Source organism: Aphelocoma coerulescens, chromosome 8, assembly GCF_041296385.1.
Source record: "Aphelocoma coerulescens isolate FSJ_1873_10779 chromosome 8, UR_Acoe_1.0, whole genome shotgun sequence".
Lineage (NCBI taxonomy): Eukaryota > Metazoa > Chordata > Aves > Passeriformes > Corvidae > Aphelocoma > Aphelocoma coerulescens.
This window is the reverse complement of record NC_091022.1, coordinates 6,933,137-6,947,969: the sequence shown is the minus strand read 5'-3', so window position 1 is coordinate 6,947,969 and position 14,833 is coordinate 6,933,137. Positions and strand designations below refer to the sequence as shown.

Genomic DNA, 14,833 nt, shown 5'->3' with positions numbered 1-14,833 from the left:
CCAGCAGGGCTTACTGTGATCAGCCTACACAGCTGGAGCCCCAGGGAATCCAAGAACTTTCTACTGTGGAAAGGCAAAGAGATTAAAACCAGGACTTTTAGGAGCCCAGGATCCCACTGGTTCTTCCCTTCTTTCCCATTACACTGGTGACAGCAAAAGAACCCTCTGTGCCCCTGCAGCCAGACCACCTGTGCCTTCCCTGTTTTATGAACATTCACAGCACTGGAAAGTCCAGCCCTGGTTTTGTGTCACATCACCCTAAAACTGGAATGTTTTATAAAGTAAAAATATTGCTTACACACTCTCCAAATATTCTTGGAAACGGCTTGTGTGTCCATGCCAAAGCGTCAGGGTTGCATCTACAAGGGAAATGTAAGATGCATCTACAGGGAAATGTAAGATCCTTCTTTCCACCAGCGCTGGGAATTGCCAAGGGAAGTATCTGCTTACATGACCCAGCACAGCAACTCCACGTGTGAAACACTGGCTGCTTCAGCTGACACTGCAGGGTCTGGTGAGATAACAGGGGAAACCAGATTTCAGCAAGCACGGTGTGAATTACCAAACTTAGAGCCATTAAACTGTAGATTGTGAATCAAAGCTAAGAGCTCTTAGCTGTAATTGGTACGGCAAAAAGGGCATGGGAAAAACGGTGAGGATGTCTGTATGCTGGGGACACAGGCAGAGCTGCTGGGGCACACCGGCATGGCAAATCCCTTCGCAGATCCACATGAACCCCTACCCCACTCTTCTCTCGCAGCAGTGAGACTGATCGCGCCTGGCCGAGCCTCGGCCCCGCCTGCGGGCGGTGCTGCGGGCAGGGCTGCGGGCGGGGCGGCCCCGCTGCCGCCCTCGGCTCCGTCCCCCTGCCCGGCTCCATCTCGCAGCTCCTGGGCTGCTCCGCGCCGTGCTGAGGGTGAGTGCGGGCCGGGCACCCCAGCTCGTCCCTTCGGGAGCGGGGCCGGGGGGAGGGGGAATGCTCCCAGGGCATGGTTACTCAAGTTGTCACGATGGAAAATGGAGGAAGCGCTGTGGACATCTCCAAGTCGGGGATGCTCCGGGGGAAGGGGGCTGCGGGACGAGCAGGGCGCGGGGCTCAGCCTGTCCCCCGCACGGGCAGCTCCGGCGGAGCCTGGCCCCCGCCTGGCTGGAGAGGGCTCAGCCCTGGGAGCGAACGGGGATACGGAGCGACAAAGGGCTCTGCTGGCTCGAAAGGCTGAGTTTACATCGGGTAATCCAGTCCGAATCCACGCGTGGGACTGTTAGGAGCCTTAATGCGCTTTGCTGACTCACAGTACCTGCAGTACTGTGGCAGAGTTGGGAAGGACCCTTTTCCTGCTGTCGCTCTGTGCTGCGTCATGCTCCAAAATCTCGTGTCTGTGGCTCCTGCCGGAAACATCGCAGTGTGAAAGGTAGAAATTGAGTCTTCTGCACCGTGACGGTGCCTGTCAGCAAAACCCTTGCAGCTGCGGGCAAAGGTTACTGAAACGCTCCAGGCACCACAATCCGAAACGACCGTGAGAGTCCTGGTGGCTTTGGAGTGCTTTATATGGCTCCAAATTATGAGAGCAAAGGCTTGAGGTACACTTTTATATCAGTAGTGTAAGAGTAGCAGTTTTATGACAAACCCGGTTTAATGCTTTGCAGCGCTCTTTGCTCCCAAAATAAACCCCCAGATTATAATTCAGTGCTGGAAGATAAAATGCCTGGTTATCCAACAACCATGTAATTTGAAGGGGCAAGTGTGACCACCAACATGCTCTACATGTTCTGTTTTCAGTGTGTCACCTGTCAGGTGCTAACCTCAATTACAGGTGCATGCAGCTGACTTTTCTTCATTACTTCAGGGTTTTAGTATTCTTACTGATAATTGTTTGCCACACTTCCTGGTGGACAAAGCCAGCTGTTGTCTTCACCTCGCTCCATTGATGATCATCCCATTGCAAATGAGAACTAAAACCTTATAGTCCCCAAAGATCCCTTGTGAGGGGTGCTGGCGCTGCTGCAATAGGAAGACTTTACATCAGGTCCATGAGGTGGCCTGTTTTTCCCCACACTGACAGATTGTGCTGGAGGGACAGTGCAGGAGACACCAAAACCTCACTACATCGTGGAGGCACCATCTGGAGACAGGCACCAACTGGGGTTTGATTGGGAGAATTATCTTGGTGCTGGAGGGAGGTCTCTGCTGTCCCCTGCTGTGCTCTGTCATGCAGCATCTTCTAGGGTCACCCAGGCAGGTGTCTGAGGTTCGGGGTTGTGCAAGATGGTTGTGGGGAAGGGCCCTTTGCTTTCTGGCAGCCTGGAGGGAGCCGGAGAGCTCCGTGTAGAGCAGGGCTGGCTGATGGGGGCAGGGCTGGCAGATGGGGAGCAGGAAAGAGAACATGGAATATGGGGCAGCATGGCAGAGGCTGCAGGATGCACCTTCTGCCCCATGCTTCTGTCTCAGGCCTGCATGAGGGAGCACAGAACCATTAAAAAAAAGCCACACAGGCCCTGGTGTCCCCTGGCCACTGGTGCAGATGTTTGTAAATGCCAGTAGCTGTGTGTTGTTGGAGCTGTTCACCAGTTTGTGACTCTGAGAGGGTTCCTGGGAGCTGTAGGGCTGAGCATCAGTCATCTGGCCAGTGGCTCTTTATCCAACAGGTTCAGTTATCATTGCCGTGGTGGTGGGTTTTATTAGTATTTTATATAAGGATGACCTTAGCAGTACAAATTAATCATTCATGTAGCCCAGCTCCTTCCAGCTCAGGGGATTTCTGAACCAGGCTCTGTTATAATTCCCAACTTACCTCTTATTCCCAGAACTTGCCCAATTTCCTGTTGAATTTATGAGAACTGCCTGCATTCACAATGTCCCTTGGCAAGGAGTTCCACAGGTCTGGTTCCCACTGCATGAAGAAACATCCCTCTTAGGGAACAGGCTGGAAATAAACTGATTTCATTTGATGGTCCCTAGCTCTGGGGCTGGAAAGGCCCATGAGTTTCTGCCCAGGCTGGACTAGGGTTCTCCAGACACCACTTCCCTCCAATGCTTAGGTGATTTTAAGGCTTGCTTGACAGGAACTATGCAGAGAACTCCTGGTTTGTGGAGGCTCCAGAAGGCACAAATTCCCTCAGCCACCATTTCTCTCTTCCTTCAGCCAGTCCCTGTTCTGGGAGCTCTTGGGGTCCAAGCTCAGCAACTCTTCCATGCACACACATTGTGTGTTGCCACTTCTCCAAAATATTCACAGGCTCCCTTTCTCTGGCAGCACCACGATGGCTGTTCTCTCCAAGGAGTATGGCTATGTCATGCTGACCGGGGCCGCCAGCTTCATCCTGGTCATGCACCTCGCCATTAAGGTGGGCAAGGCCCGCAAGAAGTACAGCGTGGAGGTGAGTGCTCAGGCTGAGGGGATGGCAAGGTTGGAGCCAGTCTGCTGACAATCTAGGTGACACCTTGCTCAGTTTGGGGTGACTTGCTGACATTTCCTGTCCCACCACACAGATGCAGAAGGGATGGAGCTGCCGTGGCTCTCCAGAAAGCATAACAGAGCTCAGAATTTGGGACATCAGGTGCTTGGCACCAAGCTGAAAGCATGTGGCTTTGAGCTTGGCAGCACTGATAGGCAAGAAACTGCTTGGCCCTTTTGCCTTGCAAATAAGACTTGATGCAGCACTGGCGGGAAGGGATCATAAGTGGCACAAAAGACAGGAGTGTTTCTCAAACTCAGGGGGAGCACATGAGTCACAAGAAGTCTTTCAAGTGACCTTCCCTCAGCATGCATTGGGGAGCCTTTAAGCCAGGCAGAGCTCTGGGCTGGGTGGGGCCAGTTGTGAGTCAGGGCCATGGCATGCAGAGGCTGCTGTGCCACTTGGCTTCAGCCACTGCTCTTTCACCACTTCACTGACAGGAGTGACAAGGAGGGGTGCGCACAAGGACAGTTCCAGCTGCCTGTTGGGGTGATCCCATTCCTGCTGCATCAAGTCAAGATTGGAGCAAATGTACCCAGTGCATGTGGTGCTGGTTTTGAGGCCTGGGGAGGTCTCTGCAGCCAGGCAGCAGCTCCAGGAAGGCGGTGACCTTGAACACGGCTTTTGTGGGCCCCAGGGCAGGGACAGGCTCTAACCTGTCACTGCAGGTTGGTCTTGCAAGCACTCAGACAGCCCTGCACTCCTGGGAAAAGGAGCTGCAGGTCACACTTGCTGATGCTTTGCTGCTGGTTTATTTTTTGGCAGTATCCAACCATGTACAGCACAGACCCTGAACATGGGCAGATATTCAACTGCATCCAGCGTGCACACCAGAACACGTGAGTGACATCTTTGAACAGGGGCCTTGGAACACACAGGGCTGAGGGGCAGGGCCCACAGCCCCAGAGGTGCTGCTGCCATTCCTTTGCCAGGCTCAGCCCTGCAATGCTTAGCAGTAAGGCCATGCTGGCTCTTTCCGCTGTCTTAAACTATGGGATGGTGCTGTGAAGCCACCCCAGTTCTCAGCAACTTGCTTCCATGGGTAGATCTTAAGACATGAGGAATGTTGTTTCCAGAAGGTGCTGATCTGGTGTGCTGCCCATGGCTCCCTGGGGAGAGGCGAAAGTCCACCCAGCTCCTGTGGACAGGCTGCAACAGCACATCAGAGGGTGCTGGGAGGCACAACTTCTGGGGAATGTTTAGAGTGGCTTAGGGAACAAAATGGAAAGAGTGGGTGGGTGACCTGGGAGAGGCACAGGCTGGGAGGAAGGTCCTAAAACTCTGTGTGTGCTTAGATCCCTTCTTTCCTCAGCCACAGCATTGAGCACAGAGACTTGTAAAGAACCCAAAATGCCCTTGGCATGGGTTGTTTGCAGCCTCTGCCCTTCTGGATTTTCCTCTTTGTAAACAACGTGAGCACAAACACAACCTCTTCACTTTTATTTTCAGATTGGAAGTCTACCCTGCCTTCCTGTTCTTTTTAGGCACTGGTGGACTCTATCACCCGGTAAGTGATGCAGATCTCTGCTCTGGCTCCCTGACCTGGAAAGGGTGGGGGGCAGGAGGACAAGACAGCCCCTTCAGTAGCCATGTCACACTTAACAGCAGTGCCCCTTCTGGAAATTTAGCTGTAGAATGTCCTCTGCAGGAGAATCACAAGTAATAAACTCATTACTGCTGTTTCAGATATTAGAGCCCTTTCCTTCCCCTAAAGGTGCCTTATTAGACAAAGCAATGCATTTGCAGCCTCCAGTCACTGAGTGGGAAGGATCCTTCCAGCCCAGTCTTTCCAAGCCCTGCCAAAGGAGGTCAACAAAAGATTCTTTTTAACTGAAAGATGCAGACAACTTGGGAGGAGGCAGGCACATGAGAGAGGCCAAATCCAGTAGCTTTATCTTTGCCATCAAAAGACAAATTAGGTCCTTCCTAAAGACAGACTCCTTTTCCAAGAGGGAAGGAAGCAGCTTAGGTACATCTGGCAAATGGGAGCCACACTGGAGCAAGCTCTTAATTAAGAGTCAAGGTGGAAGTTTGGAACACCTGGTGGAGGCAGTGGAGCAGGGCTTGGAGCAGCAGCTGCCTCCACAGTCCTGGCCCTTGCTCTGGCTCACTAACTGGTCAAGGCTGAAATGAGATTCAGCACCTGGTTGCCTGCACGACTTTGCTCAAGCCTCCAAAGCCTTTAACGCTTCACCTTTCTCTGCAGCGGGTTGCCACAGGGCTTGGCGTCGCCTGGATCGTTGGGAGACTCCTTTATGCCTATGGCTACTATACAGGAGGTAGGTCTGTACCCTGCCGCACACAGAGGGTGCTTGGAAGCTCAGATCTTCTACAGTGACCTCTGACTCCCAGTCAGGTGTGGAGGACAAGGTGCAGGTCTACAGGCTGCCCAACACTGCAGCACGCTCTTCCTGCTGTTGGGAAGAGCTCTCATCCAATAGGGATGCCTAACCTAAGAGGCCTGAGCTGGTGCCTGCTGGTTTGCCCCTGGGGATTTACCTTTAGTTCCTGCTCCCTCACCAGTTTCCAGGGTGGGCTTTCAGTGAACTGACAAATCCTGCCTTTTTTCCAGATCCCAAAAACCGAAGGAGAGGGGCCCTTGGCTCCGTGGCACTCCTTGGGCTGGTGGGCACGGGTGTGTATTCAGCCTTCCAGCACCTAGGCTGGGTCTGCCACCGGGACTGCTGAGAAGCTAAAGGGAATTTTCTTGTTTTCTTTTAGAACACTTGGCTTCCTGTGTTTTTTCCCTTTTCTTACTCAATAAAAGGAAGTTGTCAATTCTGTATTTTCATTCTAAAGTTACAGAGGGTTTTCTTAAGAAGCTCTGCAGAATGCTAGAACTACTCTGGTTTTGTAGGACTACAGAAATCTGTCTGTCAGACAGGGGTGTTCTTTCTAGCTTTTATGATTTTGGTGATCAAAAAGCCACCTTGCATCTCATTTAACCCATACAGCAGCAGCCCCATTTCTGGACCCATCAATTCATGTCACTCTGAGAAGATGTTCCAGAGTAAGTATTTATTTAATTGCTAGAAAGAGACATAGGCAAACATTTAAAGTTGTTGCTTCATCATGTTTATAAAGAACAGTAAACTTACAGGAAAAAAGTGTGATAGCTTTCACTATTCTGTGCTGGAGCTTGCCACCACTCTTGTATGGAGGTGATTCTCAGGGCCATGCCTGGCCCAGGCAGCATCAGCCAACTCTCCCCACAATGTTTTGTCCCACTTGTGAGGTACAGATAGAAAAAAACAAAATTTGCAGTAACCAAGGGTCTAGAGGGAATAAACAATGCTACAGTTAAGGCTTTTATGTAGTCATAGAATAGACAGAGTCTATAGCTACAGGGTATCAATGTGTCCAAGAGCTTATATGTGTATTGAGTACCTGTTAAGAAGCCAGAACTGAAGTTGATGGAAGGTGGAAGGCAATGGGAATCAAGGCACACAGCCTGGGAAGCCTGGCCCTGGCCTGGGCCGCTGACAAGCCTCTGGTAACACCTCTGTGGCTGCAGGAGCTGCTGCCAAAAGCCAGATTGGTGCCTCCTGCTCTGAGCTTCCCATTGTCCACCAGACTGGTGAGAGCTGAGCCCTGTGTGTACATCCCCCCTTGCAGGAGCAGGGTGGCTAAATGCTGCTCCAGCTCTGCTTCCCCCTGGGCACTGACAACTGTAGGGTACTTTATTGCTGTGTACATGATCCACATCTCTGGCTGGCAAGAGCTGCCTGATGCTCCCCTGCACAGGCCCCAGAGCCACTAAAACACAGACTCCACATCACCCATCTCCACGCACACAGTCTTCAACTGCGAGTAGTACTCGATGGCTGCCCGGCCGTTCTCCCTGCCAAATCCTGCAGGGAAGAGCTGGAGTGAGGACACAGCTCCAGGCAGTGCCAGGGGCCACTCACAGCTCCTGTAGCTGGCATGTACCGGGGGACGTCACACAGAGCTCACCTGAGAACTTGTATCCTCCAAAAGGCAGCTCCACAGGGCTGATGTTGTAGTTGTTGATGAAGCACATCCCAGCCTTAAGAGCAGCCACTACCCTGTGAGCCTTCTGGATATCCCTGCAGGAAAACGGCAATTCAGCTGGATCCCCTCCTTCCCTGCCTGGTAACATCCACTGGAGAAAGGCCAGCAGGCCACACTGGTTTTTGAAGTCCAACCTGCCCTACTCTCTCTTTGCCTGCTTGAAGGAGGTGGCACCAGCTCCCAAGGACACTCCAACTGCATTCAATTTGGGAGGGCAGGACAAGGACACCAGCAATGCAGAGTGGGGCAAGTAGCCAACAGCAGCACAGCAGGCTCCTGGTGCATCCTGGAGATGCAGGCAGTAGGCCAAGCCAGGCTGGGAGGACCCCAAAGGACAGCTGGGCCCACCCAACACTTCAGGAAAAACTGGGAGATGTGCAGTCATTTACAATTTTTCCTTTTGGAAATCACTTGCTTCAGCTTTTCTGGAAGAGGATACCCATGCGCATGCTAAGGCACTGCAAGAGGAGCAGCAAATCACCACAGTATTTGCCCTCCCTAAAATGATTTCACAACACTGCCCAGTCATACCTGGTGAAGACACCACCTGCCAGGCCAAATTTGGTGGCATTGGCTCTCTCCACAACCTCCTCCTCCGTGTCAAATGGCAGGATGGCCATGACAGGCCCAAAGATCTCTTCCTTCACACATGTCATGTCATCCTTGCAGTTCCCTGGAAGCATGGCAGAGCATAAGTGCTTCAGGAGGAAGAGCAGCAGCACAGCCTGTGCATTCAGCAGCCCACACAGCCTTGGAGACAGCACCCAGCACTGCACGGCCTCCCTGCAGAGCAGCCAGGCACACCCTGCATCTCAAAAGCACCAACTGCGTCATTCCTGTCAGGCTCCCCAACAGCAGATTTCCCTGGATGCAGTTCTTGGAAGCCTCAGCTCTCTCTAGTGCCCCCATCCAAGTGCCAGTCCACACTGGGGACATCACAGAGCCAGGTTACACTGAACTCAGCATTCTCAGGAGAAATTCCACAACAGCCATGGTACCATGACTGAGATGGATCATACCTAACACACAGGGGCGCATGTAGTAGCCATTCTTCAGCTTCGGGTCATCTGGCACATACAGGTCCCCACCACACAGCACCTCTGCCCCCTGGAAAAGAGCCAGGAGAGAAAGGGATGCAGGCACATCCAGGAGCATCCTGCTTAGCTGCCACAGCTCTGGCTGGCCCTTAGCCTATCCCAACAGACCGTGCTAAGAAGTTTGCCCCTATGTTTCTCATAAGCCCCTTTTACTGAAATGCTGCCATCAGGTGTCCCCAGAGCCTTCTCCTTTTCAGGCTGAACTACCCCAAGTCTCAGCCTTTCCTCATAGTGAGGTATATTTTTCCTGTGCTGAGGGGATTCCAGAGCTGGTTGAAGTACTTGAAGTGGAGTCTCACCAGAGCAGGTCAGAAGGGCAGAAAGAATTCCCCTTCACCTGCTGCCCACACTGCTTTGGATGCAGCCCAGGACATGGGTGGTTTCTGGGTGCCAGCACACACAGATGGGGCATGTCCAGCCTCTCATCCACCAGCACTCCCAAGCCCTTCCTGGCAAGGCTGCTTCATCCACTCATCCCCCAGCCTGGATTGATACCAGGGGTTGCTCTGACCCAGGTGCAGCACCTTGTACTTGGCTCAAATCACCTCCCTGTCCTCCACGTGCCTTAACACAACTTCTAGGAGGATCAGTTCCATTATCTTCCCACAGTCACAGAGGTGAGGCTGACAGGTCTGTAATTCTCAGGGTCCTCCTGTCCACCCTTTTTGAAAATGGGTGAAGTGGTTTTCCTTTTCCAGTCACTAGGGACTTCACCTGACTGCCATGACTTTTCAAGTATCATGGAGAATGGCTGAGCAACTACACCAGCCAATTCTCTCTGGACCCTGGGATGCATCCCATCAGATCCCACAGACTTACGTATCTAGTGGTCCAAAACACCCATTGAGAAATTCAAAAACAACCAAAAAACCCAGCTTATCTGGGAAGGCACAGGGCACAAAAGCAGCTGGCAGTGTGTTTGTCTAACAAGAGAGACATTTCAGGGTAGTCACAAGGCAGCATCACAATCTCACCTGCTCCTTCGCCTCCTTGATAAAGCCCTGCACACGATTCAGGTGGAGCAGGTTGATGAGGGCTCCCATCCGTGTGTCTTCCAGAAGAGGGTCTCCAATTTTGATTTTCTGGGTGCATTTCACCACCTCCTTTGTGAAGGTATCCAGGATCTTCCTCTCCACGAACACCCGGGTGCCATTGCAGCACACCTAGGACACAGGACAGGCAGCTGAGAATAGGAAACGCAGCACTCCACAGTCCTTCCCTGCTTGAGTCCTGCTCCAGAGGCTCTTGGAAAAGCCCCTCCACAGCTGCTACAACAGCTAACTTGTCCCTGGGGACAAGGAACACAAGATTACCCAGGGGCTGTGACTGCACTGAACAGTCCTTGCTGGACACTGGTTCTGATGCCACCAGGTGGCAAAAACGCATCAGGTCACCAATAGCAGAGACCTTGAACTGACTTCTGAATTCCCAGAAATGACCCAGCTGAGCAAATTTGCCAACAGGATTACACAAAACCTGCAGTACATGTGCATATCCCAAACTTGGGAAGGACAGAACCCTGTTCTCAGACTCAGCACACCAGGCTGTAACCTGCTGGCCCTCCAAGGGACACCAGCATGGCTTCCCCTGACCTGTGAGTGCCAGACTGGTGCCCAGGGCACAGGAGCAGCTGTGCTGAGCTGGGTACTGGGTGTCAGAGACTCCATGTCTGGGAAGGACAGGGCACTGGCTAAGGCAACACTCTGCTGGGACACCCTGCACTGGCTCCTGCAAGGGCATCCCTTCTGACACTGCACAGGGAAGGGTGTGGCAAGATGGGAGCTTCAGGGCATCCCTCACTATACGAGGTCAGGCCCAATCCTGACAACACCCTGCCTCCCTGGGAAGGAGCACTCCTGCCCCACAGACACCCACCTCACCCTGAGTAAGGAAGTTCGCCATGAGAGCTCCCTTCACAGCATTATCCAGATCAGAGTCCGAAAAGATGATAAGGGGGGATTTGCCCCCCAGCTCCAGGGTGACTGGCTTGATCCCTTTAGCTGCCATCTCCATGATCTGAGTGGAACAAGGACAGAAGAGATAAGTGACCCACTGGCCAAGGGAAGGCTGGTGGGGAGAGGCAAGAGACCCAAAAGGAGAGTTCCTGCAGGACCATTCACCAACAAGAGAAGCAGCATGAAGGGCAAGCTGGGTTTCCTATATGTGCTTAGTTCAGACTGAGGACAGCATCAGAGGGCTTGGGTTTTTTTTTGTTCATAGATAAAACCAAAAAAACCTGGAGTAGCATTTGCAGGAAGTCTTGTGCTCAGTGTAAGCTGCAGGCAGCTGTAGCTGCATCTGTTGTCACTGCACCCAACAGGTACACACATGCAGGGAGCATTCAAGGGACAACATTTCCCTTCCTTCAACTCAGAATTTATTTCCAAAAGTCTTTTTTTAAATTTTGGAATAATAAATTAAGGGTGACAAACTCACAGGAACTATTCTCTTGCTTAGAAACAGTAGGTTGCACGCAGCTTTAGTGCTCTATTGCAGCCAGAAACACATTTTCCCAGTGCTGCTGTTCTGTGTACTGTCCTCCTGATATCAACATCCACCTGAGCAGCTCAGGGACTTCACTGCAACTAGGGGCTAAGCAAGTGAAGCTGACCAAGGGGTTTGTCTACCAAGCCCATGCCCAGCAGGTTAACTGGATCCCCAGCATGACCCTGTATGTGCTGCAAGCTCCATGCTCGGCCCCAAAAATGCTGACTTGCACCCCACCTCTACAAGCTTCATGCAGAAAAGCTCAAGGAGGTATCAACTACAGACCCTTTGTTTCAAGGTGCCTTTACCTTCATGCCAGTTGGCACACTGCCAGTAAAAGATATTTTGGCCACATCTGGATGCTGGCAGAGGAACTGGCCTGTGGCTGCCCCACCCTGCACCACGTTGAAGAGCCCCTTGGGCACTCCGGCCTCTGTGAAGATCTCTGCCAACCTCACCACAGAAATAGGGGTGAAGGGTGAAGGCTTGAAGACCATTGCATTGCCTAAGGGAACACAGGCAAGGTGGGGTTAACACCCAAAGTGCTTCAGGGAAGAAACAAAAATAATCCCCACCCTACACAGTGAGTTTGTCTCAACAGATCCCAGATGTTTCCCCCAAGAGAGGAGGAAACACTTTCAGCTGATCACTGCAACTAGGAAAAGGATGCCCTTCTTGCTGGGGAGAGGGCTGGGGGAGATGGCGCTGCTGGTCTTGCCCTGCAGAGATTTCCAGAGACCTTCCCCATCTAGTAAAAACCAAGCTACCAAAAAAAGCAAAGCTTTTCCTGATGCACTCCTAACCTCTTGACATATGACATGTTCCTTTTTTCATTTCCCTTCCCTTTCTGCCAGAGTAACAGCCTGAACATTCTGCTTATCCTTCAACACTTCAAGGTAATCATCAACTTCATCCTGCAAACTACTCTCCCCCACAGGATCACTTGGCTTTGAAGAGACACTTGTGCGGGCAGAAAGTCTCCATTACCGCAAGCCAAGGCCGGGCCAGACTTCCAGCAGGCAATCTGGAAAGGGTAATTCCAGGCTCCAATCCCAACACACACCCCAAGCGGTTCTCTCCGAGTGTACCCAAAGGATCCCCCAGGAAGCTGGATGTGTTCACCTGCAAAGAAACAGCCAGAAGGTAGAAAAGAGTAAAGCCCCTTCCTGTCTGATCAGAGCCACCAGGAGTCATATCTGGCTCTGCCTGGGAACGGAGACACAGTTTTACCCCAGAAAGCTCACAGAGGGTGTGAGTGCCCACAGATCATGGCAGCATTGGGTAGAGACCTCTCAAAATCCTTCCAAGGTCTTCAGGAAAAGGAATGGTCCACCTCTTAGAGAAATCAGCAGCAAAGATGGTTTTGTCCCATTGGAGTTACCAGGGAATGTGGGACAGAGAGCAAAGAGCAAACTCCAGTAACATCCTCACCTGCCAGAGATCCTGCCAGCCCTGCGTAATACTCTAGGCACTGCCAGGATATGTCGATGTCCACTCTGGCCTCAAAGATGGATTTCCCATTGTTGATGGTCTCCATGGTGGCAATTTCCTCTCTCTGCTCCTGTGAGAGGCACAGGACAGAGACAACATTTTAGAGAAGCCCAGAGCAGAACTCCGCAAGAAGACAGCCACTTCCCAAGCACACAAGTCCCAAACAAGATCCTGCCATGAGAAACGGTCATCTCCAAAAGGGAGACATTTCCAACTGCTGTTTATCAATTTCCTCATGGTGACTGAGTGCAGGGAAATGTCAAAGGGAAAGCCTCTGGGGTTCACTGCTGGTCCAGTCTTGTTTAACATCCCTGTTTATCTAAAAAATGAACAAACGTGAACTTAGAAGCCAGCTGGCAAACAATGATTAGAATTCGCAGAACTAAACTGGGAAGAGCAAATATCAAGATGAGGATGGAACCAGAGACCAGGGAAGAGGGACAAAGCAATTCAGCTGGAAAGCATCCTTTAACAGACCAGCTCCCAGGCAGAAATATTACCCTGCTCTGGAAGTCTGGCAAAAGCAGAAGTTTGGCATAAAGAAAAGTCTTCTCATGACTGATTCACACTGGGGAAAGGAGGTCTGGGTTCTTACAGATCTGTGCCTTGATGGAGATTAACTCTGATGCCCAAGCACCTGTTATCTCAGTAAGGAGTCTGTGTTAAAGCTCACTTATGTGTATCCTCCCCCATGTGTATTATCTGATAGATAAAAACCAGTATTGCTACTTTCTCTTATTGCCAGGACACATTCCAGTCATGTAACAGCCTCTGACAAGCCAAAAGTTCAGCAATGCCACTTATGCAATTTCAGCTTTGAAACTGTGTGCAGTGAAATTTAATCTTTGGAGCTGTTAAAAGAATCACAAACCCTGCAATATGTCAACTGGATGGCTTCAGTTTTATGTCTTCTAACAGAATTAAGCTGAGAAAGCACACACTGGCCTTGAATCCAGTGATAAGGCCAAAGCTGCATGCACGGGTGCTGACTCCAGTGATAAGAGCAAAGCCTCTCTTCTGGCCAAAGGTGGGTTTTAACTCCTGAGCAACTCCTGGAACTCTGGAAGTCCTGCTGAAGCCCCCAAGAGCAACAATAACCCACAAGGAAGCTCAGAGACAGAACTAACCCTCTCCCCCACAACATACCCGAATAATTCTGGCAGCCTCCAGCATCACCCGGCATCGCTCCATGCCCGACATTTGACTCCATATTTTAAAGGCAGCCTTTGCACTCTGCACAGCCAGATCAACTTCCTTCTCCCCAGAGCAGGGCAGCTTGCACAGTACACGACCTGGGCACGTTTTAAACAAAGAATAGATGAGATCGAAGTCTCAGAAAAGGGGCCCAGAACGCAGTTTATCTTGCACCAAACCCCACATACTTCAGTCAAGCCACCTATATCAGGCACAGAATTTCACCCATGGTTCCCACTGAAACCCACTGAGTTGTAATCGGCCATAGAAGTGCTGCAATTCAGCTGGTCTGAATTAAAAGAGCGGCCATTCTCCACGGTCGTGTTCTGGCAACTAATTAGCTCCAGTTGTTACAAAATTCCTGGGTTTCCCAGTTGAGTTTGTTACACTTCTACCACCCTCTTCAGGACTCTCGTTACACGTTCCTCAGGATGGTTAAACACTTGGGGTGATTTTGCTGAACACTACGTACCGATAACTACAATTATATAATTTTAGAGAGATTTAAATCGTGGGGTTTTGCCAAAATCTGGCATCACTGCATTTTGTGTCTGACTGAGAGCTGATTTCTACAGTAAAGAGTGATGATGGGCAAACGCTGTAAGCAGAGCGCAGCCACTACAGCAGGGTGGCTCAGGAGCAGCAGGGCGTGCAGGACACCCGCACAGGTGGCACCCAGGTGACCTGGGGGAAAGCCGAGGACACCAGGCCCTGCAGGCACACAGGCTCTCCCTGCCCCTGGGCGCGGCGTTACCCCGGTACCTGTGGCCGGCTCGAACACCTCCTCCAGCTGCCCGCCGTCGGCGGGGTGGACGCGGGCACCCGCGCGGTAGTTGAGAGGCTGCTGGACGGTGACGGTGCCGGTGGCGGAGCTCATAGCGAGGCCGGGAGCGAGTGAGCGCAGCCGGGGGAGTAGGAGGAGAAAGCTCGGCAGCCTGGACTGTGCCAACATCGGCGGGGTCCCGTGAGGCGCCGCGGCCGAGAGGCACCGCCTCTTCCACCGACGCCTTTTCACCGTCAGCGCCGCGGGGCCCGCCCCACCCGGGGCGTGCCATCTGCGAGGCAGCCAATCCCGC

The 14,833-nt window shown here is 52.0% G+C and overlaps 2 protein-coding genes across 2 annotated transcripts; one reads left to right on the top strand and one right to left on the bottom strand.

The window, feature by feature from the left end:
- The first annotated feature begins 810 nt into the window (after window positions 1-810).
- MGST3 (microsomal glutathione S-transferase 3) lies at window positions 811-6,247 on the top strand. Its single transcript, XM_069023732.1, has 6 exons — window positions 811-916; window positions 3,255-3,378; window positions 4,222-4,295; window positions 4,906-4,963; window positions 5,663-5,735; window positions 6,029-6,247. The coding sequence occupies exons 2-6, from the start codon at window positions 3,262-3,264 to the stop codon at window positions 6,142-6,144; spliced, it is 438 nt and encodes a 145-aa protein (XP_068879833.1). The 5' UTR covers window positions 811-916; window positions 3,255-3,261; the 3' UTR covers window positions 6,145-6,247.
- Window positions 6,248-6,455: 208 nt separating this feature from the next.
- On the bottom strand, window positions 6,456-14,751 carry ALDH9A1 (aldehyde dehydrogenase 9 family member A1). Its single transcript, XM_069023730.1, has 11 exons — window positions 14,520-14,751; window positions 13,710-13,855; window positions 12,504-12,633; window positions 12,060-12,194; window positions 11,381-11,577; window positions 10,461-10,601; window positions 9,560-9,748; window positions 8,508-8,595; window positions 8,020-8,161; window positions 7,411-7,523; window positions 6,456-7,307 (listed from the first exon to the last, which is right to left on the bottom strand). The coding sequence occupies exons 1-11, from the start codon at window positions 14,707-14,709 to the stop codon at window positions 7,213-7,215; spliced, it is 1,566 nt and encodes a 521-aa protein (XP_068879831.1). The 5' UTR covers window positions 14,710-14,751; the 3' UTR covers window positions 6,456-7,212.
- Between the last annotated feature and the right edge of the window lie 82 nt (window positions 14,752-14,833).

Bases quoted from the DNA above. Each gene is read 5' to 3' on its own strand.
- ALDH9A1 (XM_069023730.1), bottom strand. From the start codon at position 14,709: ATGTTGGCACAGTCCAGGCTGCCGAGCTTTCTCCTCCTACTCCCCCGG. The intron at 9,749-10,460 runs GTGGGTGTCTGT...CCTGTGTCCTAG, and splicing joins ACTTCCTTACTCAGGGTGAG to GTGTGCTGCAATGGCACCCG. The intron at 7,524-8,019 runs GTATGACTGGGC...GTTTTCCTGCAG, and splicing joins GCAGGTGGTGTCTTCACCAG to GGATATCCAGAAGGCTCACA.
- MGST3 (XM_069023732.1), top strand. From the start codon at position 3,262: ATGGCTGTTCTCTCCAAGGAGTATGGCTATGTCATGCTGACCGGGGCC. The intron at 3,379-4,221 runs GTGAGTGCTCAG...ATTTTTTGGCAG, and splicing joins GCAAGAAGTACAGCGTGGAG to TATCCAACCATGTACAGCAC. The intron at 5,736-6,028 runs GTAGGTCTGTAC...CCTTTTTTCCAG, and splicing joins CTATGGCTACTATACAGGAG to ATCCCAAAAACCGAAGGAGA.